The sequence below is a fragment of the Parasteatoda tepidariorum genome, chromosome X1, assembly GCF_043381705.1.
Source record: "Parasteatoda tepidariorum isolate YZ-2023 chromosome X1, CAS_Ptep_4.0, whole genome shotgun sequence".
NCBI lineage: Eukaryota > Metazoa > Arthropoda > Arachnida > Araneae > Theridiidae > Parasteatoda > Parasteatoda tepidariorum.
The window spans coordinates 26,766,763-26,790,943 of record NC_092214.1 but is presented as its reverse complement, the minus strand read 5'-3'; the positions used below and the strand labels follow the sequence as shown (position 1 = coordinate 26,790,943).

Genomic DNA, 24,181 nt, shown 5'->3' with positions numbered 1-24,181 from the left:
TAAATTACTTCTCAGTTTTGAGTTTTTTACAATTTGTCTCCTTCTGTAGAGTTGAATGGTACACTGCCGAACAAGCTAAACTGAAATAAAATTAAAAACCCATAATATGCACTTGAAATTGCAAAATTCCACAGTGTCATAAACTATGTATGCCGAAAAAAATTAGCTAAGAATGGTATCACCTTCTCATAAATATTCCATATTTTTAATGAATTTAAATATTTTTAAACTTACCAGAAATAGTAAAACCGGAAAAAGTAACAAACAGAAATCTTAATAAAACTTTACACTGTAAAAAATTCCGGATAAAATTACTGTGTAAAGTATTGCATTGGATGCATCATTCGTTAAGTCCATTTTACCGTAAAATCCCTTTTTATCGTAAAATATTATACAGTAATTTTGACAGTTATATTTATTTCATTAGGACGATTCAGTGATTTTATAGTAATTATTACTGCAAAAATTACGATACATTAGATTTTCAGTTCCTTGACTTGCTCCCATAAAAATGGATTTTACGGTAAAAAGTATCGGTACCCTGAGTGCCGTTGATTTTTCCCGGAATTTTACTCGGAATTTTTTACAATATAACATCATCTTTTTTTCACCCATTGCAGTTTTAATATTCTTCTGTAAAAGCAATTATTGAATTCTGTTAATAAACATTTATTCTTTTTGTAAGTGATGCTTTGCTACGGATGGTAATTGAAACTTAGGTTCTCAAGCTGCACATAAATTTACTGAAGACCTATAAAAAGTACAATCCAGTGAATGGAAATAAAAGTAAATAGTAAATTGAACTGATTTGAATTGATTTATATCGAACTGTTATTTAATAGAAGTGCTAATTCACAAGAAGATAATTCCTGCAGTTTTTATCTATAAAAACAAAATTACGATTTCAGAGCGATATTGGCTCATGTTTGAATAAAATCAGTAATTTGCGTTCTCAATATCTGTTTTATTTTGGTTTTTAATCTTATTGTAATATCTATTTCAATCACTCTTTCTCATAAGTCATAATGTGTATATAAAGGAAATTGAGAAACCCATTTAAAGATACTAAAAAATATGTTTTATAAAATATTGTTTCAAATTTTAAGCAGAATTAAAGCATATACAGCAATGATATAATTATTGATAAACTACATTTTATTACAATATGTATATACAAAATGATAATAAATTAGGGTGAATGTTTTGAGCTTTGAAACTACGATTATTAGCATTTCTTAATTACAGCTTCTATTCTAGAAAGGTATGTTGAAGTCATCAAACGAGCCTAAGAAATTCATTGTCTTATCTATCCAATCGTTATAATATGAGACTTGGGTATATACACCCGGGAATTTTGGCCGAGCACAACCTTGACCCCAAGAGACCACTCCAATAATCATCGTTTTTCCAGAACCAGATTTTTGAACTAGTGGACCTCCAGAATCACCCTGAAAAGCATTGTATTGTTTTAAGACAGTAAAATGGCAATAATAATAATGATGGTAATAATTATAATTATAATAATTATAATAATGAAATTAGTAATAGTTGTAATAATAGTAATAATAATAATAACAGTACTATTAATAATGGTAATAATAATAGTAATAATAATAATAGTAACAATAATAATTTGAAATAATAATAAGTTTCAGTAATCGAACTTTGGTAGAACATTCGAGCATTGGTCCGTGAAAATTTATTTAAATTTCCAACGGGTGTGTGAGTTGCATATAGCTTAATTTCCTTTGCAATAGGTCAAGAATAAAAAAAAAGAAATTGGAAAGATAAAACAAAATAAACGAAAATTCAAGGTAAGAATACAATTAAAATATTCTAGTTACTTGCAGTTCATATTGTTCCCAATATAGTTTGGTAATACTTCCATCATTGTGGGAGTTTCTGTCAGGTCATGGCATGTTATAAACTGCCTAACGTTCGTCACTTTCTGCGTGACCCATTCAGCCATCAGAAAAAAAGGCGCAGGAATTCTATGAAAAATACTTTCTGACGCTTCTTCATCACAATATTGTCATCTCAAAAATTGTCGGATCATAATAGTCTTATAGCAGAATAGATTTTCTTTTGATAAATAGCACTTTGATTTTTAATAGCAATACAATAATAGCAGTTTGTCTTTATACTTTTGAAAATAACGTTGACGTACGCGCTTTCTGTTTTCAAAATGAATGATGAACTTAAGATGTTTGCTTATAGTAAATCTTGAACACTTTAGGATTTTGAGAGGAAATTTTTTTCGTATAATTTAAAACATGAAACAAATAACTTCGGATCAAGCTTGCGGAAAAAGCTGATATTAAATCGCCATGTTAATGCATATTTAGTTTAAAAGTAGGTAGACACTGTAGCAATTCTAGACACTTAACAACAGGTGCAACTGTTGCTCAACTTGTACAATTATACCATACATTTAATGATATGCATATTATATACAATTTTTTCTTTATATACCACCCTTGTCATTTATATTCTAAAAAATTCTTTAAGTAACACATAAAATAAATTTTCGAATTACATTACATCGCAAATTTAAGATTAAAAATAATCACGAATTTAAATTTTAAACAAGAATGTAAAACTTTTATAAGTTATCTTGAAATTTTTGTTTGTTAAAAGCAAAAATGCGCGCATTTGTTAAGTAATCTAAAAAATAGAAAGTCTGCAGAATATTTAGTTGAAAATAGTTTTCAATGAATAATAACTCTTCTAGAAAAATAATTTATTATAATGTTCATTTCTAGAGGCTCTGTTTCATAGCTAATTAATGTTTCCATTACATTCTTTCGTTTTTTTCTTTAAAATTAATACTAAGAGTACAATAAAATGAAATATTTTGATAATGATCATTGCATTAAATTTATGTTCATTAAAACAATTGTGTCGGAAGTAAATTTTAAAAATCAATTGTTTTGTTTTCATAATATTTCGTAGGAAAAATATTTTTCATTGAATAATAACAATTCTAGGTAAACAAATCATTACGTTTTGGCATAGGAATCAAGGATCCTTTTTCCTAATAATTCCATTTCATTTTTCATTCTTTTAAAATTATTATTAAAAGTGAGATGACATGAAATATGATTTAATAATACGAAGTCCGTAAGCATTAAAATATGTTTATTTAACTTAGGTAACCATTCAAGGAGAAATTAATTTGTATCCGGATGTCCGGATTTGTATTCTCGGAAGTATTATTGCATAATAACTTTTATTTAAGTATACTTTAGAAATGGTGCTATAAAAGCCTTTCCAAGTGAAATATTTATTCATTCATTGATCATTAGTGGAGCAAAAGCTGTTCAGTGGTAAGTAATTTTCTAAAAATTTCTTTCAATTACTACAAGGAGAAAAACATTCTGGTAAAATTACTGTACTCTATAGTGATGTACTGTATATGATATTTATTTTAGAAAAAATAACATAATTCTTGTTAAATAAAACAAAAATATGCGGTACTGCTTTCGTTTTATATGATAACAATTTATCGAAAATTTTGATTTTAAAATTTATAATTCGAGTTTCCATACATTTAGTATAAAATATAAACTGCGAAGTAAATTTAACCGAGTGAATGATTTTTATGCCATGTGTTAAAGTTAATAGAATTTAAATTAAAAATTAAAATTTTTTTTTAAAAATTAGAAAAATTTAAAAAAAATAAAATTTAATTTTTTTTTTAAAAATTAAAAAAAAATATCACATAATATGAAAGCATATTTTATTTGATTTTCTTAAAATCATTACCAAAGCACTTCGGTGAAAATGTTCGAGATATTTGATGTTCCCATAGAACCGAAAACACCGTAAATTTTATTAATTTTGGGTAGTTCTGACCATAGTTTTTTTATCTTCTTAATGTAGGATCTATCTAATTCTTTCTCATCTTTTCTTGTCGCCATATATATTTGCACTCTTTTTGTTTATCTTTGATCTCAATATTTTGTGACTGTTAATGTCGTTGAAGCAGGATTGAGTTTTGAAAATCAAACTTATCTTTTTGTCTACATATATTGTTTAAGAATTAAAACAGTTTTAACATTAAACTATTCAATAAAAAGTTCTACAATGTCAGATTAAAGACACTAGGTAGCTCATTTCAAAGCTCATAATTTTGTTCCATACATTGTTTTTCTTTCAAAATATTAGTATGAGTGCTATAAAAAGACATATTTTAAAATATGCAAAGTATTATAGCCATACACATAAGTATTATGTCAGGATTAAATTTTAAAAAACAAACTAATTTTGTCTACATAGAGTTTAAAATTTAAAAAAAAAACTTTTCTCGCTTTTAGTTTGCTAAGTATATTAATTTATTTCAGCCGATTGTATATTAATTTATTTTAGCCGATTGTATATTAATTTATTTTAGCATTTTGTTACACCATCACCGACTAATGCAAATCTTTTATTTCTTAATTTTTATGGTGTTTAACATACTTGTCTTAAGAAATATTTCATTTACGCAAGCGTTGAACGTTATAAGTTGATTCAAAATTTACGACAATTAATCGTTAAAGTAAATGATCTTGAATTGCAGACATTTTAAATTTAAAAATGGTCTCAGTGACCTTGAATGGTGCTTGTACAAAAATGATTCCACTACTGAACTTAAGAGAGGGAATAGAAATGTAAACAATCTTCATATATTTACTAATTACAAATAATTAAAAAAAAATTAGTCAGTTAGTACTATATGTCTTTTATATATATAAGAGAAAAAAAGTCAAAAAGACAACAGATCAAATATGCATTTGCAACAAATGAATGAACAAGATTTAATCAACTTATAAAATTTAAAATAATCTTGAAAAATATAATGTATTTAAAAAGGGTCATACTTGACAAGAATCTCTCATTCCTTCTTCGTAACCAGCACACATCATGCTTTCAACAATGGCTTTACCATATGCTTTTCTGCAGCTTTCATCACTTATAATAGGTACATCTACAGCTTGGAGTCTTGTTGGTATAATACGTGAACCTAAGATTATTACTTAACAATTAAACCATCAATTTTATTAAAAAAATTAAGAATAAACCATCGTACAAATTTTCGACAACCTTAATAAGTAAACGTTGTACATTATCATGATTCAAGGTACTGATATTACGGTTTACTGCTGTACCTTAATATTGGCACCTAGAACCATGGAAGAGTGAAAAGTTTCTGCAGTATATAGATATTTAGTTCAAGATGAGTTATATTTTCAAAGGTTTAAGAACGAGCAATTTGCGTAATAGTGTATTATCATTTTAAGGTTGCAACAAACTTCTCTAAAATATCAAAGAAGGTAGAAAATATTTTAGAAACGAGATTTGCTGAGGTGATGATTAATTTTTTTGCATTTGAGTCAAATTCATGAGCTTTTCTAAATGCATGATAATAGTTAAGAAGAAAACTTTCAAAACATTTTACTAATTTATAAAAACCTTTATTCACTTTTATTATTGATTGTTTGATTGAATTTGTTTGTTACTTTAAGTGTATATTATAAAAGTATTACTCACTTGCTTAATTCTCGAATAGATGGTATAGGCTGAAATAAAAGCTTTACAAGAAACTTACCACATTTTTTGTTCTTAGTAAACAAATTTAAGAAGACTCCACATTGTTTTTCTTGTGCTATATTCAAGGTATAGCAATGTGATTGTGACCTAAATGTGGTAATGAATTTAACTTACGCTATAATTTGCTTTTCCAAGACCAAACAGTGTTTTGAGTTTTTCCAATACTTGACAAAGAATTATTAGTCAGATTGAAGACATGATGAAAATATGATTTTCGAAACTGTTTTTATGATTACACGAAGGAAACACAATTATCGATATTAATTAATTGAAATGAGTATAGTGTAAGTATTTATTTTAAATTTTTTTAATTATAAAATATTTCAAACCATTAAAATATTATTTATTACCATTAAAATATCATTATATTATAACTTTTCAAATTATTTCCCCTGTATTAAGTGAAATATAAAAATATTCTGGCGAAATTGTTACAAGATGTAATCATTCATGTAATATTCAAGATGTAATCATTTTCAATCTAACATTTTTTATATATTTTCCCTCATAATGGTACATTCAATATTTTTAAAAAACTCTACTCAGAGTTAAAATATTCTTTACAGAGTTAAAATATTCTTTACAGACTTTTTTTAGTTTTTTACAGACTTTAAAAATTATTCAGTATAGAGCTAATTCAGTATAGAGCTAACTGTGATAATTTTGTATTTAGTTCAGATATTTTCTGATGACTAAGTACAAACTTAAAACATTTTCTGATAATCTTTGAAGTGAAAATATTCTGTGATTACTGTGGGAAAAATTAAAATAATATCTGCTAAAGTACAGAGTTAAAATATTGTCTCATAAGTTCGTTTTTCAGGCTCTAGCTTACCTTCCTTTAAGGTACCCCATCCAGAAACAGTAGCATATCCATGTGGTTCGAAACCTGGGGGAGGGATACAAGCAGGTCGAACGTCATGTCGGCTAAAGTCAAATGGGGGGTCGACTTGAAGTAAAGCTATATCATTTTGTAATGTTTGAGCAGAAAAGGCTTCATGTACGTAGGCATCATAGACCTGTGGAGAATATAAAGTCCTTTAAAAAAATATTACTAAATCTTTCCCGATTTTCCAGTATTCTTAAATAAGACGATATACTTGAATTATACCCAATTTGCAATTCATATTGAATATATGTAGTATTAAAGAAATTTTAGAATTATTAAATACTTGTATGTTTGGTTATGCGTTAGAATTATTAGTGCATTAGAATTATTAATGCATATAAACAAACGTTTCATCATTAAATTAAAGACAAATTCATCAGCTTTACCTCTAGAAAAATTACAAAATCAAAGTGTAACAAAATATTTAGTTCTTCCATTGTCATTAAATTTTTTTCCTTATAAGAATATGCATTGCGCAATAGTTCTCCATGAACCATGAAATTTCAGTGCCATCGATATTTTGCGCACGAATTCATATTGTCCATTAATTAGTGTGTTTTTTGACGTGAATCGAGAGTTTTTTCGTAAGGATTTTAATTCATTCATAGATTGATTTTTTTAGTGGAGCATCAAAAGGTTTTACTCATAGAAATAATTAGTTTTTGGTTACTCATGATAGTATCAATAAAAAATTAATGCTTGAGGTGGCTTGAAATTTTCAATTAGATATAAAGATTTGCAAGTTAGCAGTCTAAATAAAGCAGCTTTCTTAATTTTATTGCCTAGAAAAATACAATATAGATGATAATAATTGTATGAGAATTATTATATTTAACGTATTTTTCTAAAGTCGTTAAATTAACTATCATGCCTCGTTCTTTTCTTATTTTTTCACTCACATGCAAATTATTTAATTTATATATTTCAAGTTTCGTTATACTTTTTTATACTCAATAATTTCTTATGACAGATATATAACCTAGAGAAAAGAAAATCTTCACCTCTCTGCCAAAGTAAGAAAAATACATCATCCAAAGATCATAGAATTCCGTCACTATATTATTAAAAAAAGAACATAATGGAATTTTTAGAAGAAAAAAAGCGTATAATTTAAAATACAACGAGAAAAGGATTATTAAGTTTTGATATTTTAAGAAATTTTGGCCTCTTAAGACGAAAAAAAATATAAAAGAAGTTAGCCCTAAAGACAAGTAATAATTCAATTAAATTATATAAATAAGTACACAAAAACTCAAAATTTTGATTAAAAGTATCTCTTTCCTATCTATCTAAAAAAAAATTTATATGTTTCCACTGCAGTTGAAGTTCTATGCATAAAAAGGTGACTGCTTAAGTTCACCTGTTAGATATACTCTGTAAAAATCCTAAATCATTACGGTAAAAAATACCGACACTCAGCACTTTTTACAATAAAATTCTTTTTATCGTGAAGTTTCAAGGAACAAAAAATGAGAGGAAGTTTTTTCAGTAATACTTTCTGTTAAAATTACTGAATCACTGTAATTAAATAAATACTACTAAAAATAATTACGGCATAAAATTCTACTGCAAAAATGGATTTTAAGGATGCTGCACTCACGGTGTCAGTACTTTCTACTGTAACTTATCCGAAATTATTGTCAGCGTAACGCGATTATTGAAATAGCGTGCATGGTTTGGTTTTGACGATCTCAATAAAACTTCACTAAAAGTTTATAGGCAGTGGATTAGTATTCACCCTCAATGATGATCGAAAGACTATATTGACTTAGTATTCGTCAATATTGTCTTCGCTCATTATTGACACATTACTATTTCCCTATAATTTAGATATATGACGAATAGATATATGACGGTACTGATCTAATCAGAACGGTACTGATCATATAGAATATATGAGAATATATGACGGTACTGATCTTCCAACCTAACAGAATGCAAATATGCATGAATTTGTATTTACAAGTTTTGTACAAGGTGTATTATACACAAATATTATTAGTTGAGTTATTTATGAAATAGTTTTTTATTTTAATTCTAATGTATTAAACTATTAATTTGACTCACTTTATGAACTGATTGGGAAGTTCCAACACCAAGTTTTGCTTTATTACCTTCAGCTAAATCACTGGTTCCCGATACAATGCGATATTTTGATACTTTTGAGCTGAAAAGTAATTTTTATAAGATTCACAAACTTGAAGTTGTCTTAATAATAACATAAAATTTATTTTAATAACATTTTACGAATGAAATGTATAATTTTTACATTATGAAAATCTCTAAATATAAAGGAGAATGAAAAAAGGAAAATAAATATAACTGACAAAAATTTTACATAACAACAACAGAAAAAGTGAAACGTTAAAATGTTCAAATTTAAGCAAAAATTACTTTGGATGCTTTGAAAAAAATGTCTTTTTCTTTGAGGTTATGTTTCTAAAAATTTTATGTATTTTAATAAAACACGCAGTTATTTTGTATAATTAAGAATAATTAAAAACAAGTTAAATCAAAAAGACACTTAAAAAAATATATATACAAACTAAGTTTCAATTTTCAAGAAATCAATCTTATTCATACATAAAACAGTTTACACCCACAGGCTGGTGCTGTATAATGTTGTAAAAAAAGGCCATTGTTACCTGCTTTGAAAAAAAATCGTGCTTCGCTTATGAATCCCTTAACACTAAAATGGAAACTTATTATTACTCTGTAATTGGAACCTTGCAAAAACTATTAAATTTCTTATGTATTCTTATCTTACTCTCTTCTAACAGCAAAGAACAAAAACACCTTCTCAAGTTTAAGTACAACCACTGCTAATGTTGTTTTTATGTTTGTTTCATAACTTTACAAAAAATCATATTAGTTAAGTGCATAATTAAATAGAGGATATATTGGGAAATGTATGAAGATTATAAAGAAATTAATAGGACTTTCATAGAATTTTATATAATAGAATGCTTTCATCGCATGATTGCTCCATTCGCTTACAGCGTGATCAAATCTCAGTCTATCACAGGCTCATTTGATAACGAGATCAAATCAGCTCAAAAATCAAAGTTTCAATAAGGGGGTTTTTAAGCCCTAAATTGTTATATTTGGTATTGCATTATTCGAAACCACATTTGTAAAGAACAAATCCAAAAGTAAACAAGTTGCTCAGCTAATCTATCGTAATCAAAGTTCCAAAAGTAAAAGAAAATAAACACAAGGGTTAAACACAGTTTGATTCTTCATTTGCTGTATTCATGGAATCAAGTTCTAAAAGTAAGTTAATTCAAATTATTTAAATAAGACAAAACACATGATTGTTATATAAAATTATAAGAAAAGCTCGTTCACATATGTTATTTTATTTAAATTTTTGCAAATATTATTACAGACTTTTATTAGCCCCTTACTTTAATTATCATTCTGATTATCCAGGTAGAGTATTAAATGGTTTGATAATTAGAATATATATATATTCAAATACGGATATTAAAATGTTATCTTAAAAATACTTTTTAAAATGCATAGTTATACAAAAGATTTTCAAATTTATAACTTAAAAGAAGTATTACTTTCGTTATCAAATTTAACATTTAGATTTTGATTTTGTAAAACGCGAAGATTAAAGCTGATTAAGGTAAAAATGTCTTAAATTAAAGTAACCTTTTTAGAACAACATTGTATTTCATTTGCGAGGCAAATAGAGTTAGGCGGATTTCCTTCGGGAACTTTTAATAATTTGTAACTAGATAATTGTTTCTAAATAGACGAAAGAATTATTTTTTTACCAAGAAAACTAACTGTAAAAAAAATTCTTCCCGATTGGCAAGTGACACTTAGGGTACTTTTCCAAATTGACTCTGTTGATAGAATATTTTTATGTCGTTAAATGCATATGGCATTAAATATGCATGGCATTCAATAGAACGTTGTATGCTTGCTGAAGTAGAAATTAAATTCTCACGTTGCAGAACCTGTAAATTTTTGTAATACTTCTTTAATTTTATGGACTTTATTCCAGGGTTCGTTGATTTAAATCAGCTTGATTTAAATCACGATTTAAATCATGATTAAAATCAAATGATTTTTTTAAAAAAATCATTGATTTAAATCAATAGATTTTTATATATATATTATATTGATTTTAAAAGTTAAAAAACAGTGCTTTAAATTATTGATACTTTTATTATTTTCTTTTCTTAGTTTTAACATTTACTTTAAATAAATTGCTGCATTAATTAATTTTAGTTAACGAAATTACTTTCTTTCTTGGAGTGTGTTAAACACATTTAAAATTACATGTTTAAAAATCTTTTGATTCTTAACATTGAAAGTACAGATTAAAGTAAATATTTAATGCTGTCTTAATATAGACTTGCATAGCTGTAGAAAGTAAATAAACATGATTTTTTTTCAAAAAGAAAAAAAAGCAAATGTTAATTAAAATTCTACCTTTTGATTAAAAAAGCATGGAATTCAAATCTACATTATAGTTTATTGATGGAAATTTCTATGTTTCTAAAGCTCGAGGTAATATTAAAAAGAAATTACCTTAATATGCCAAAAATAGAAAGAAAAAAAAAGAAGCTGAGTTCAGATATTTTTTCCTGATATAGTGTCATTCTTCCCTTACAAAGTCTATTTGAAGCAGTAGGGTTTATTAACTGGTATTTTTTTTTCTTCTTATAATATGTTTACGGTATCTTTGAAATTATCAGATTTTCTTTTGTGAAAAAAATTCCAATGAGTACATAGATTTTTTTAAAATGTTTTTTAGCTTAACTTATGTATTTTGATATAGGATTAAAAATGAATATTTTAACATAAAAATTTATAGATTGAATATTTATTTTTTGATGAATGACAACATTTATAAACACAATCTGTTGCATTTATTTTGCCATTTTATAAATCAAGAAAAAAAAAAGAGATCACAATTTTAAATTAAAATTATGGTGTGCTAATTGAAACTTTGTGTTACTAGTTAAAGTAGTATTCTTTAAATTATCTTTTTTATCTTGTCTTTTAATTTCAATCATGCCTTTGTATTAAAATGGTCGCTATGCATTATAATGAAAAATTATTTTAATAAGTTAGAGCTTCTAAAATGTTGTTATGATATAGTTTTAATATTAATTTAATTTTGATTAAACATTTATAAAGTTTTTTTAATCATAAATTAAAGCTCTTATAGTGTATTTGAATAAAAATCAAAAAAATCTGATTTAAATCAAAAAAATCCGATTTAAATCAAAATAATCCGATTTTTTTGATTTTTTTTAAAAAAATCAAAAAAATCACGAACCCTGCTTTATTCCTCACACACAAAACATTTCATATAGATTCCAAACCTTTTTTTTTCAATCTCAGTTCTTTCTTCATTCGAAATTATATTTCTCTTTTTAGTTTTTACTTTAAACATTTGTGTGATAATTTTGTAATAACCTTTTGGAAAATTAGTAAACAACAATATATTTATAATGGATAATTTTTACAGGGTGTGTAGACATACTTTAGAATTCAAAACAAAATATTTTTTAAATAAAAAAAAGTTTTATTTTTATATATATTTAATAATGATCCGGGTATACACTCCCACATGTGTATGATACTTGACTGGGATATCCATTTTATTTTATTTTATAACCGATGCTGAATAGCTGACCTAATTTTGAGTTTACAACTATCGATGTTCAATTCCGTGGCCTTGTAACTTTGATCCCAACCCAAAAGACAAGGAAAATCGTGTATAAAGCATAAGGAAAACTAGCTTTCGTGGTGAACTTTTTGATGGAATTAAGCCACATTTGCCTTGTATGAAGATAAAAACCTCCCACTGTTAGCTTGACAGCAAAGGAATGCTAACCCGTGATCTGTCAACGAAGGGGGATATTTTACCTCAGCACTGTGGTCGGTGCTAGTTGGGTGCAGAATGCATATCGTCTAGCCACATCTGCAATTCAAACCTGGGTTACCTCATAAGGAAGTGAGTGCTCTATTTTCTAAGCTACCACGACTCTGGGTTATCCATTATATAGCCGTCGTTGAACAGCCGAAACAATTTTTTGACTTTACAACTACCAATGTTAAACTCTGTGGCCTTGTAATTTTGAATCTAATAGAGAAGACAAGAATTGAGAGGAATTTTCCTTCGTAGAGGAATTTTCGATGGAACTAACCCACATTTGTGTTACTTGGAGAGGAAAACCAAGAAAACCTCCCATGGTTAGCCTGAGACTCAAACGTATGATCCGTCCACCACTGAGGATATTTTACGTCAGCACTGTGGTCGGTCTGATCCATGTGAGGAATTCGTATCGACCAGCCATCGCTAGGATTCGAACCTGATTCAGCACTTAGGGAGGCGAATGGTCTATTCCCTGAGCCACCGTAGCTCCTAGGTTATCCATTATGTAACTTCTGTACACAGAACTAATAATACTCAAGAACTGCTCAAGGCACATTTTTCTGATTTCGTTTGATCTATCTCAGAGAAACGGATTCGTACGAGACTTTGATAGACTCACACTTTGAAATCCCAAATATCTTTGTGCGTGCAGGAATAATAAACTAATAAATGATTTTCAGCCCATAAAAGAAAATTTTGTGACACCAACACCTGAACAAAAGCCAAATGTGGTCACTCAAATTATAGCGTTTATGTATCCATGTTATTTCTTTTTATCCTGTGATTAAATTTTTTTCTGATAGCTTTTTCATATGTAGTTTCTGTAAAAATATGTTTTGATCCCACTTAATCTGTAGATTAAGTTCAAATAGTTTAACGAATTATCTTTTCAATTCTAACATTGATTTTTTTTTATATTATAAAAATATTTTTATCACTACAAACCAAGATACAGTTTAAACTATTACAAAATCTATAACAATTTAAAATAATACATTTGAAATTTAAAACTCATAACTTACAGGTTTATGCAATGTGCAGCAGTTAGTACCCATTTTTTGGCAATAATTGTCCCTCCGCAAATGTGATAAATACCATTGTTTCTCTCAAAATGTCGTTGTAATGATATCTGTAACAAAATAATTTATTCACATTATAAAATTATGAAAGCAGAAGGATCACTCTCTGCATATTTTTAGAATACTTGCTAAAGAAGATTGATGTATAATTTGCAAATTGAAAAATAAAAAACCTTAATGAGTCTTATTTGAATGGTTGGACGCACTAAGTATTACGTATGATTCAAAGAGTTAATTTTAAACATATTAAATAATTTATTCAGTCGATATTTTAAACTATGAAATCAGTCACAAAAATCTACTTTCAGTAAACACGTATACTTTTTTTTACAATAGAGTCGAATTTTCGACCACTAAAAAATATTGTCCCAATAGTTTAGCCAGCGGTTTCATTTAAACTCACAATTTGCGTTCTTTATTGCTAAATTTTGTACACTTATTAGAGAAAGGAGAACTATTCATACAATATTATAAAACTAATTTATCTCAAAGTAATTCCAAATAAAAATAATTTATTTCTTAGAAGTTTATTTATCCGCAAAAATACAGAACTTAAGTGATATCTGGCCAATTGTTCTTAAGGAGTAAAAACTTCAAAATAATTGTTCTTTTAAATTTTTATTACTTAGAAACTCTTTAATCCATTTGTTTAAATTTTGTTCTTTTTCATAGTTCATACTGTATATTATAGTTTATAAACACTTTAAATACTTTTGCTTAATACTCATCCGAATTTGCTCTTGAAAAACTTTAAAAAATGTGAGAATGATTAATTTATTTCAAGATAATACCAAATGCTATGCTTACGCAAATCAATGGGCGTAATTAAATCTTAAAACTAATAATTTATAACGCTTATTATTCATTAGTGATTGGTCAGATTTCGAAAATATTTTCATTCTTTTTCATTTAAATATAAATTTATGATCCATAATGTTGATTTCTTTTTGTTTTAAGTTTAACAAGTGTTTTCTACATATATTTCAAGTGATCATTAAGAAACACAGTGCATATGTATGGTTATTCCGAATTTTTTTAGGAAACATACCTGCCATGGAAATTCGCCTTTTATAGCATCTCTTCCTCCAATGATATATCCCTCTTTGTTTTCTTCTTGTCTGAATGACGATGATGATTCACCGCAAGTGTCAGATTTCCAAAATCTTTCCATAAAATGTCCTTAAAAAAATTATAAATCTATTTTCTGAGTAAAAGTATGACATTTTTTAATGTCTGAAGACAATCGCTAAAGTAACTCGAAAGAAAAAAAAACTATTTAAAACATTACGCTTTTATTGAAATTGTATCATTTGTATAGTTAATAAGCAATTGTCTCTGTCCACTCTGTCCAGCTTGTACAAAATAGCCCTAGATTTTAAGATATTTTCCCCTTAGGAAAATTTGCCATAAACATACCAATGGTACTCTATGGTAACCTATGGCTAACATAGAAATTTATATGGCAATATACCATAAGCCTATGGTAACCAGAGAAATTTAAATGGCATTTATATGGCAAGACGACATAAGGCTAAAGTATTCATACCAATTTGTATTACATTTTATGGCGGAACACCAAAGTCTTATGCTATATGTTTAAAAGGAAGTACCATAGGCATATGGCATTTGTATGGGTCATTTATATGGGAGAGTGGATATGGTTGCGGAAAAGTGAAGACTTTGTTATACTGCCACTCCAACTACCCAGCTCAAATCTGCGTTAATTAAACCATATTCATTAAAGCAATAGTACTTTTCAATGAAATTTGCCCATCTTATAGAAATTTATAGTTATTTAAAGTTGTTTTCGATTATTTCAACGAAAAAACAGCGTTTCAATTTCCAGTGAGTCGACGACAAGCCAAGCGTAACGCCGATACCGCGATGGATCATTATTCGGCCAAAACGACTTTTTTTATTTTAGTTTTTTTTTTAAATTTACTTTATTTATTTTGTCATTTTATTTTTTTTTTCTCGAATTTCTAACTAAATCAATTTTAAAACTTTTTAAACTAATCAATATCCTACTTGTTTCTGCAGCGTTTTTCAAAATTTTTTAACTTAGTCTGTTTTATAAACAACTTGTTTTTTCGTTGAAATGATTTTAGACGCATCTAGAAACAAATTCACTCTCACGGCTACAATAATGTTGTGTGAATTTCACTAATATCAAAAATTATGATTTGTATCCTTCTACGATATCATGCAGAATCTTTGATGTTGTGATTATATTTGAATTAATTAAGAGTAGAGAAACAACAAATCTGTAAATCCATTCCAATTACTCATATTATCTTTATTTTATTTATGTTTTCTAATTAATTTTTGTTTCAAAGATCTGAATCACCCGTGTATATTGCCCTTTGCTTTCTTACATAATTATTGCCTTTTCACCTATATTTAAATACTTAATCTCTCACCTTAACTTATCTTATTATAATCATAATCATAATCAAATTAATCTTGGGAAAAGCTCCTAAAGGAAAAGAAAAACTTACTGAAATTTGATGACACTTGTCTATGTATAAATTAGCTTTTATATACTCGAATGACAAAATTCAATAGGGCCGTGAAGAAATGTTGTCATAGTCTATGGAAAAATTTAATAGACTGTTACACACTATAGTTTTACGGCAAAATTGCATGGTAAAGTTTTCCCATAGGGATATCCTATGATAATTTTTTGTGGCAAACTTCCCTAAGGGTCATTAGTGGTGTTTAAAGGTGACAACATCTTCAAAACATCTTCAAAAATAACAGCCAAAGAAAACGAGTTATTTTTGATTAAAAGTTTATCACATTTTTATATTGTTTTTTTTTTATTTAATTGCTTTATTACATTTATTAACATTTTCAAGCAAAAGTGCGTAAATTCACAATTTCTAAGGATATTTTTATTAGCACTATAACCTATGTTTTTTCCTAATTTTATTTTTCCACCATTGTCAATGGTTCTAAAGACATCTATAAAATATTAGTAATCTAATTGGAGTAAACACTCTCTGTTGAGAAATTTTTAAACTATGCTAGTCTCTTAACTTGAGACGGTTATTGACAAATTCAGCCTTTTGGAAATGCATAATTTTCCTATTTGATATGAATCATCTGTTTGTATGTGGATAGTTCTGTAAATATAAGAAAAATAAAGCAAATTTCATGAAAAAAAAATTAGAAAAAAAAATAATCGCTCAACTAAACATTTCGCCTATTCATTTAGTCAATGGTTCATATGCACACCATTTTATTTCTCACTCACTCTCTAAATTTGTAGTACCCCCAAAAATGTCACCTCAATCATTTCTTAATCTACCGTTTAAGAACTTGACAGAGCATCTATGCCTTACTTTGCACTTAATTCAAACCAATATTACAACCCAGCGTTTTGCAATTTCGTTTTCAACTGCAGTGCTGGACAGTTAAAGAACTATTAAGAAATATTCTTAACTGTTTTTAGAAAAGAATAACTAGAAATTCCTTTTAAAAATATTTTTCTTTACTCATTAAATGCTGGAAAATATAATAAGGTCACGCGAATTTTCAATGATGTTGAGTTTTGTTCAAATTGTAGTATAGCATATCGTTGGCATCGAAACTTTTCAAAATCGCGTACGTATTTAATACTAATTTATATTTTTGTAAGCAGAAAGAGGGATAAAAAAATAACTCACCTCGTGCGAAATAAAATTCTTTGTCTTTAGCTCTCAAATTCATTTTAAAAGGAATTTCTAAATTATTAAACAGAAAAAAAATTGCTAATTAAAAATTAAGGACAATTCCATTCTAAAGGAAGATATATACCCACTTACACAGATACTCACTTATCCTCTAACCAGACCTGTTGTTAGTTGCATAATCAATATAAAGTTAGCTTTTCTGTCGGCCAATGGGACCATTCGTTGCTTCCTTTAAACCATGCACACTTATTTACAAAAATTTCGGTGTAAAATTCTGAAAACGAAACCTTAACACATTGATATTTGATGTTTGACCACAAATATAATAATGATGAAAGAAGTGTGTTTTCACAATACCCTCCGTTATCAACCTTTCATTGATGATACGGTCCCCATCTTCCTTCGGCGATATCATAACTACTCATGTCTTTCTCACCACTGCTCCTTTTTGTGAGAATCCATGCGGTTACAGCCCCCCACAAATCAAGAAGTGTACTTCAAGTCGTAGCACATGTATGTTAAACTCAAGTGGATATTTTCTTACGTTCCCAATAAATTTAGATTTAACGAAACTCTTTATGCTGTTGCACCAAACATCGATAAATTTACCATTTATAAGTTATGGTACCACAGTTATGTTATAAAAAAGAAATACGAATAAAATTATGCAATCAGTTTTTACTTTCTTGAAAAAGTCTACCCCTTTAAAACAATATTAAGCACAAATGAGTTAAATAAATCTAATTATGGAGCATAAAATTACCTAAATTAAATATGTTCAATAAGTATGTTGTTTTTAAGGGTAAAAAGAAAAAAAACATTCCTACAGAAAATGATTAAATTTATGTAACTGGTCAACTTTTTATAATACCATAATTTTAAGCTTGCACTGTTGTGTATTTGGAATGTCAGCTTTACGATGACTCTATAATGATATGTTGGGGGCATACCAATGACTATTTCATAGCAAAAAAACAGATTCGATAGTTTCTCATAGTCATCTTATTGAAAACATGCTGGCAAAGAATCCTTCTTGAGATATATTTCCCAGTAGATGCACAGTGAGCAAAAAAATGAACGGACCACCCTAAATGACTTTTGATGTAATGATTGGATCTTCACGTTCTAAGACTTAACCTTAATGAGGAACCTGTGTGGCATTTTTTTAATATAAAACTTCAAACCATTTTATGATGATCGACACCGATTTCAGTTCAGTGGGTTAAATAGTTATTTCGTGATTAATATTTAAAATTGCTCGATTAGCCATGCCCCCTAAAACGCAGTTTCCTCATCTCGGCTGATGACATCGGAATATAAGAAAAATACGACTCCCATCACCTTCTTATACAGTAAAAGCTCATGCCGTTGCTCGTAGAACATTGATAAAAATTCTCAAAAATAACTCCAAGCACTTACAACAAGTATTGTTTCATATCTTGTTGTAATAGCTTTACATTTAGCACGCCATATAAAATTTCATAATATAAATATATAAACTAAATATAAATGCACCAAAAGGCGAAAAATGACAGGATTGGTGCAAAGCCGTCAAACGTGATGACCAAAAAGAAGGAAGAAAAAATCTTGAACCATCAGAAACTTTATTATTTTGTTATCGAACAAATACCACGCATTACAGTACTTAGTAATATTTGAATTTTGTAAGAATGCTTTTCTTTTGATTAAGCTTCTCTGAAGAAATCATTCATTATGCTGAATTAAAATATTTATGAAATGATCTTTTTAAAAAATGTCTTTTTTCTTAGTTCATTCTTTGAAATGAAAGGATTTTATTCTTAAGGAGTAATCGTGCACAGGGTATTCCTTTTTGTAAATATTTTTCTTTCATTTAAACAACCTATTTCGTTTCGTTCTGCTTTAACTTCGTTATCTAAAACATACGTTCTTTTGTTCTTTACTTTATTGAAATCGAAATTTCAGAGATAAAAATAATTCATTTTATTTTTGTGTAGTTGGGGGAGGCAAAATGTAAGAAGAATTAAAATAAAAAATGGAAGGGGTTTAAAATCTTTTGCATCACTTCCATTAACAATTAAATAAAATACTTTGGAAGTAAGCAATTAAAAATAAGACATTTTTTTAGAAAATTTTAAAATTCTATTTCTAAGAAAACTTTTTATTTAAAATCTTATACATTTCATTTTGCTCAGTCTGCTATAAAACCAGCATGGAATTTTTAAAAAAATTCACACTTTAATGTATGTTACTCGAAAAAATAAACCAACATTAATAAAAAAAAATTATAATGCTTTTCAAAGGTCATTGATAAAAAAGTACAAATTAAGAAAGTAGTTTAAAACTTTTTTTTTGCATTCATCATTTTTGTCAAGTTCACCTACAAAAAATTTTTCAGATGGGAGAGGAGAATTTAATCGGAAATAAAACAGTCCTTAAATTATAAAATCATGCTTCAAAGATATTTCTGTCATTTTTGAATTTTAAAAAAAAAAATTATAATTTATTCATTGTCGTTACAACAGCGAACTTCGAAACGAAATTAGCGATTTTAACAATATTTAAATTTGAAAAAAGAAAAATTAAAAATCATATTTCATTTTAATTATTCAAGAAAATGTAGCACTTTATTTACATCACACTTTAAATTCTTTAATTTTGGTTTTAATTTAAATTTGGTTTTATAATATGTGATAAAATTTGGTAAAGATGGTAAAATTTGGTAATTTCATTATGATACATTAGAGTATGATATAAATACCATTTATCCGGTTGAATTTACTTTACTGTTTTGCCTTTTTTAAACTAAATGTGTGGTAATAAAGTTTCTAATTTTGAAAAGCGAAGTTTCCAGTAAACAGTTACATATGAACGGAAAAATTACCAAACGAACAGTTTAAATACTGTATATTTTTGTTTTATTAACCGCAATTAAGGTTTTTATTACCAGAAATGTTATTATCGTACAATGCGGTAATTTTCCCAGCACTTTTTCCGCATATATGTACTACCACTTTTTTCAGATAGTTTTTCACATAGACTGTGCTTTCTGCCAGGGTTTTGCCGCGTTTTGTGCCATAAATGGGTAACTTTTCCTTAAAATATTATTCAGAGATTCATAGAAGAAAAACTTAATTCGTTAATAAATAAATAAAATGAATCGAAAATAAAGGTATCCCAGAATCCTTTATTTTCTATGAATTTTTGTTTCGTTTCCCAGAATATCATATTTCGATATAAGTTTACTACTTTACTACTTTTACTACTTTATTATTACTTTATTTAAGTTTCATAATTAATGCTACTTAACGAGGCAAACATGCAAATAAGAAACTGTTAACGTACCATATGAACCCACAAGAACTAGTTGAAAAACCAGAAACCACAATAACATTTTGAAAAACTGTATATCCCAAAGTCATTCAGAAGTGAAATGAATATGTAGCATTGATCCTCGAATCACCAATAAAGGAAGCAATTTAACTTCCTTATAGATCAACTTCCTTGCATTGCTGCTAACCATGCATATTCAATGGTTTGATCATGAGAATGTAGATATTATTATCAAATTATAATAGAAATGAAATTTGAAAAGTGAAGGGAAAAAAGTGAGTATCAAATGAACCATGAAACTCATTAACAATTAAATAAGACGTCATCAGTTTCAAGATTGTCGAGAATTTTTTATCATTTTACTCTTTCTGTTCTACTATCGTTCACATTAGTTTCAACGGGATTATCCATGTATAAAAATGGGTAAAAAATGGTTTAAAGTGTCCATTTTCAAGAACTATTTCTATTCTGCATGAAAAAAAGGAATGTTGCATGGTTTTGTAACAGTACCTTATACATAGTATCATTCAACTAATTTTAAATCTATTTTATTTATTTTACTCGGATTTCAATTGATTAACAGTTTTTTGTTACTTATTTTGCATTATTATTTTATAATTAAGTCTTTTTATTCATTTATTCGCTAATTCTTTAATTAAGCACTGCTGGATTCATTTATATAATGCATTAAAAAATTTCCTAATTATGGCCCCTTTTTGTACCTTAATTTTTGAGTTTAATTGTTCACATTGTTTCTTTCTTAGTATGATTTTAAAATAAGTGTACTCAAGTAGTTGCATTTTTCAATTTGTTTTACAATTAATGTTTCAACAATCTTTATACAATTATAGTTACCATCCATTTAGTATAAAATTCAAAACTGATAAGTACATGGATTTCATGCCATACTCTAAGGTATCATCATAAAATTACTAAATATTACCACATTTACAAAATTTTATTGTTTATTAAAATACCATATTTTATTGTAAATTTTTCCAAAGTCATTACCCAAGCACTTCGGCAAAAACTATCGAACCTTTTGGTGTTCTCATAGAGCCAAAATCGTGACAAATTTTACCATATTATAACAGTTTTCATCATATTTTTTCTCTGTGCTTTTACTATTACTCTAATGCAGTAAAATATCCTCTACAAAAAGTTATATACCATAAGTTAAGTGAAATATAATTATGCATTTTATAGGAAAGATTTTTTTATTATATGAAAAGGATGATTAGACATGACACCGTTTAAAATATTTTCATAAAATTTAAAAAAAACAATAAAAACTCTAACGATAGAAAAATATCTATAGACACAAAGTAGCCCAAGTTTCAAATTTTTAATGATGATAAGTACAATAAGCATTTTCTTGATTAAACATTTATTATACAATAACCATTAAACTTTGAAAAAATATATCTAAGCTTAAATGGAAGAAGCTATTGTTCTTTTGTAGAATGACCCATTAACAAGAATTGAATTTTGATTCTGAAAATGTAGGTTTAATGTTTTGTGTTAAAGTTTCTTATCATCATTTTCACTTTGAAACAAAAGATTCGTTTACTCAATTGAGGAAAAATTCGAGAAAAAAAAGATAAAGTTAATTGTTTAAATTGCAATATCAAAGATCACATAAAATCGGAAACATCTGAATTAACAAATTCTGTAAAATAATCAGATAATAATTAGTTAGTTAAGTTACGTATAAAATTTATCTTTATTACAGATAAATTATTGATTAGTATATTTAATTTATAAAAACAATATTTGATTTTAAAAAAAATAATTGCAAAAAGAAAAAGTGTACTAGAAAACATTTTTCAATAGAAAAAAAACGTGGGTAGAATTTAAATCATAATATAGAACTTACAAAAAAAAGTTCCACGTGAGTGATTCTTCAAAAGACACAAGCCTCAATATATTATCTTATAAACTTGTTGTTATTGAGGATTCTTTCCCGTGAAATGGTTGAATATCCTCTAAAAGTATTATTATTTTTTTTTAATTCTGACCCGAGCGTGGCTTTCTCTAGATAAATGAATTTTTTTAATCTATTCAAATTCTCGATAGGAGGCCGCAAAATATGACTTTAAAATATACGTGAGTGATTCTTCAAAAGCCACAATTTTCAATTCATTATTTAATGAATTTGTTATTATTAAGGATTTCTTCTCGTGAGATGGTTGAATATCCTATAAAAGCATTATTATTTTTTTTAATTCTGACCCGAAGCGCGTTCTCGAAATAAGAGCCGTTTTTATCTATTCGAATTCTAGATGGGGGACCGCAAATTATGACTTTAAAATATTGGCCCCTTAAGTTTATTCATTATAACAGTCAAAAGTCTGTAAAATTGTTTTTTTTCTAAGTTTGACCATTTGAGCCGAAATGGCTAAGGGTATAGAGGATACACCTCAGAATGATGTGACTCGGATTCAAATCCCAGCATTTGCTGGTTGACACGAATTCTGTTCCCAGCTTGGGCCGGTCACAGTGCTGACGTAAAATATTCTCAGAGCTAGAGATCCCCTTGCGGACGGCTAACTGCGGGACACTTTCGTGGTCTACCTCTCCATGGAACGCAAATACTTGTTAATTCCAACAAAAGGCTAGTCCTCTACTGAGACTAGTTTGTCACAATGCTTGGTCCAGGAATTTCCTTGACTTCAAATTAACAAAGCTGCAGAGTTGAACATTGATAGCCGTAAAATCAGAATTGTGTCGGATGTTCAACACCGGTTATGGAGGAAAAGTTTGACCATTTGAATAGTTTTTGTGATATAACAATTAAATTTTTTTTAATAAAATATTGTATCGCAATTTAAAGCTCTGAAAGAGCCTGAGATATCATTTTTATATCACATCTTTTCTATTTTTCGCTTTTTCAAGTTTACTTAATAAGATTTAAAGATTAGTACCGAAAAAATTACTTCAATAATTACCATAAACACTATTTTACTGTACACGTGAACAAAGTAATGATATATATATATATATATATATGTCATGAATGAGTTATGGCTAGTTAATGAAATAAAGAAATTATTATGTCTAAATTATACATAAAGCCAAAATTTTGATCTAGAGGCAACTATTTGTTTCGAAGGTTATGCTACTAGAATTTAAAAAAAATATATTAAAAAAATATTTAAAAAAATACTTTTATAAGAATTAATTAGGAAAATATGCTTTTATTTTTTCACTTTTATTATTAATCTCCCTAATATTTNTATACATTAACCAAAATTTTGATCTAGAGGCAACTACTTGTTTCGAGGGTTATGCTACTAGAATTAAAAAAAATGTATTAAAAAAATACTTTTATAAAAGTTAATTAGGAAAATATGCTTTTATTTTTTCACTTTTATTATTAATCTCCCTAATATTTCTATTATAATTTACATTATCCCCTTTTATTAATGAATAATGAATTTTACAATAAAAAGTACCTGAGTGCCGGCATTTTTCACCTTAATTTGATCCGGGATTTTTTACAGTATAAATGAATTTCAATGTCCTATTGGTACACCTTTATCAGTATGACAAACAGTAAGAATAGCAAACCAAAGATGCTATAATTCAACAGTCGCCACCTCACAATAAGGAAGCAAAACACTGTTAAACACTGTTAATCCTATGGACCAAAGTACAATGTATGGTATTTCAAGGTACAATAACATGTTGTATCTTGAACCAATTATTTTCATTTTTTGTCCCCCCAAAT

General features: G+C 27.4%; 2 protein-coding genes across 4 annotated transcripts in view; one reads left to right on the top strand and one right to left on the bottom strand.

Annotated features, from left to right (window-relative positions):
• Window positions 1-1,169: 1,169 nt before the first annotated feature.
• On the bottom strand, window positions 1,170-24,118 carry LOC107440323 (trypsin-1). Of its 3 annotated transcripts, none has more exons than XM_016053221.3 (7): window positions 20,464-20,697; window positions 14,514-14,644; window positions 13,409-13,515; window positions 8,549-8,648; window positions 6,428-6,611; window positions 4,863-5,005; window positions 1,170-1,448 (listed from the first exon to the last, which is right to left on the bottom strand). In XM_016053221.3, the coding sequence occupies exons 1-7, from the start codon at window positions 20,510-20,512 to the stop codon at window positions 1,254-1,256; spliced, it is 909 nt and encodes a 302-aa protein (XP_015908707.3). In that variant the 5' UTR covers window positions 20,513-20,697; the 3' UTR covers window positions 1,170-1,253. The 3 variants fall into 3 exon arrangements, with proteins under 3 accessions (XP_015908707.3, XP_071043577.1, XP_071043578.1); XM_071187476.1 differs by lacking the exon at window positions 20,464-20,697 and adding an exon at window positions 23,907-24,118 and having other exon boundaries at window positions 1,171-1,448; XM_071187477.1 differs by lacking the exon at window positions 20,464-20,697 and adding an exon at window positions 17,284-18,559 and having other exon boundaries at window positions 1,171-1,448.
• The window catches only part of LOC107440322 (sn-1-specific diacylglycerol lipase ABHD11), a 35,781-nt gene continuing 13,077 nt past the window's right edge, over window positions 1,478-24,181 (top strand). Inside the window, exon 1 of the mRNA XM_071187472.1 lies at window positions 1,478-1,502. Within this exon, the coding sequence (XP_071043573.1) occupies window positions 1,482-1,502 (21 nt within the window). The 5' untranslated portion in view covers window positions 1,478-1,481. The remainder of the gene's footprint in view (window positions 1,503-24,181) is intronic.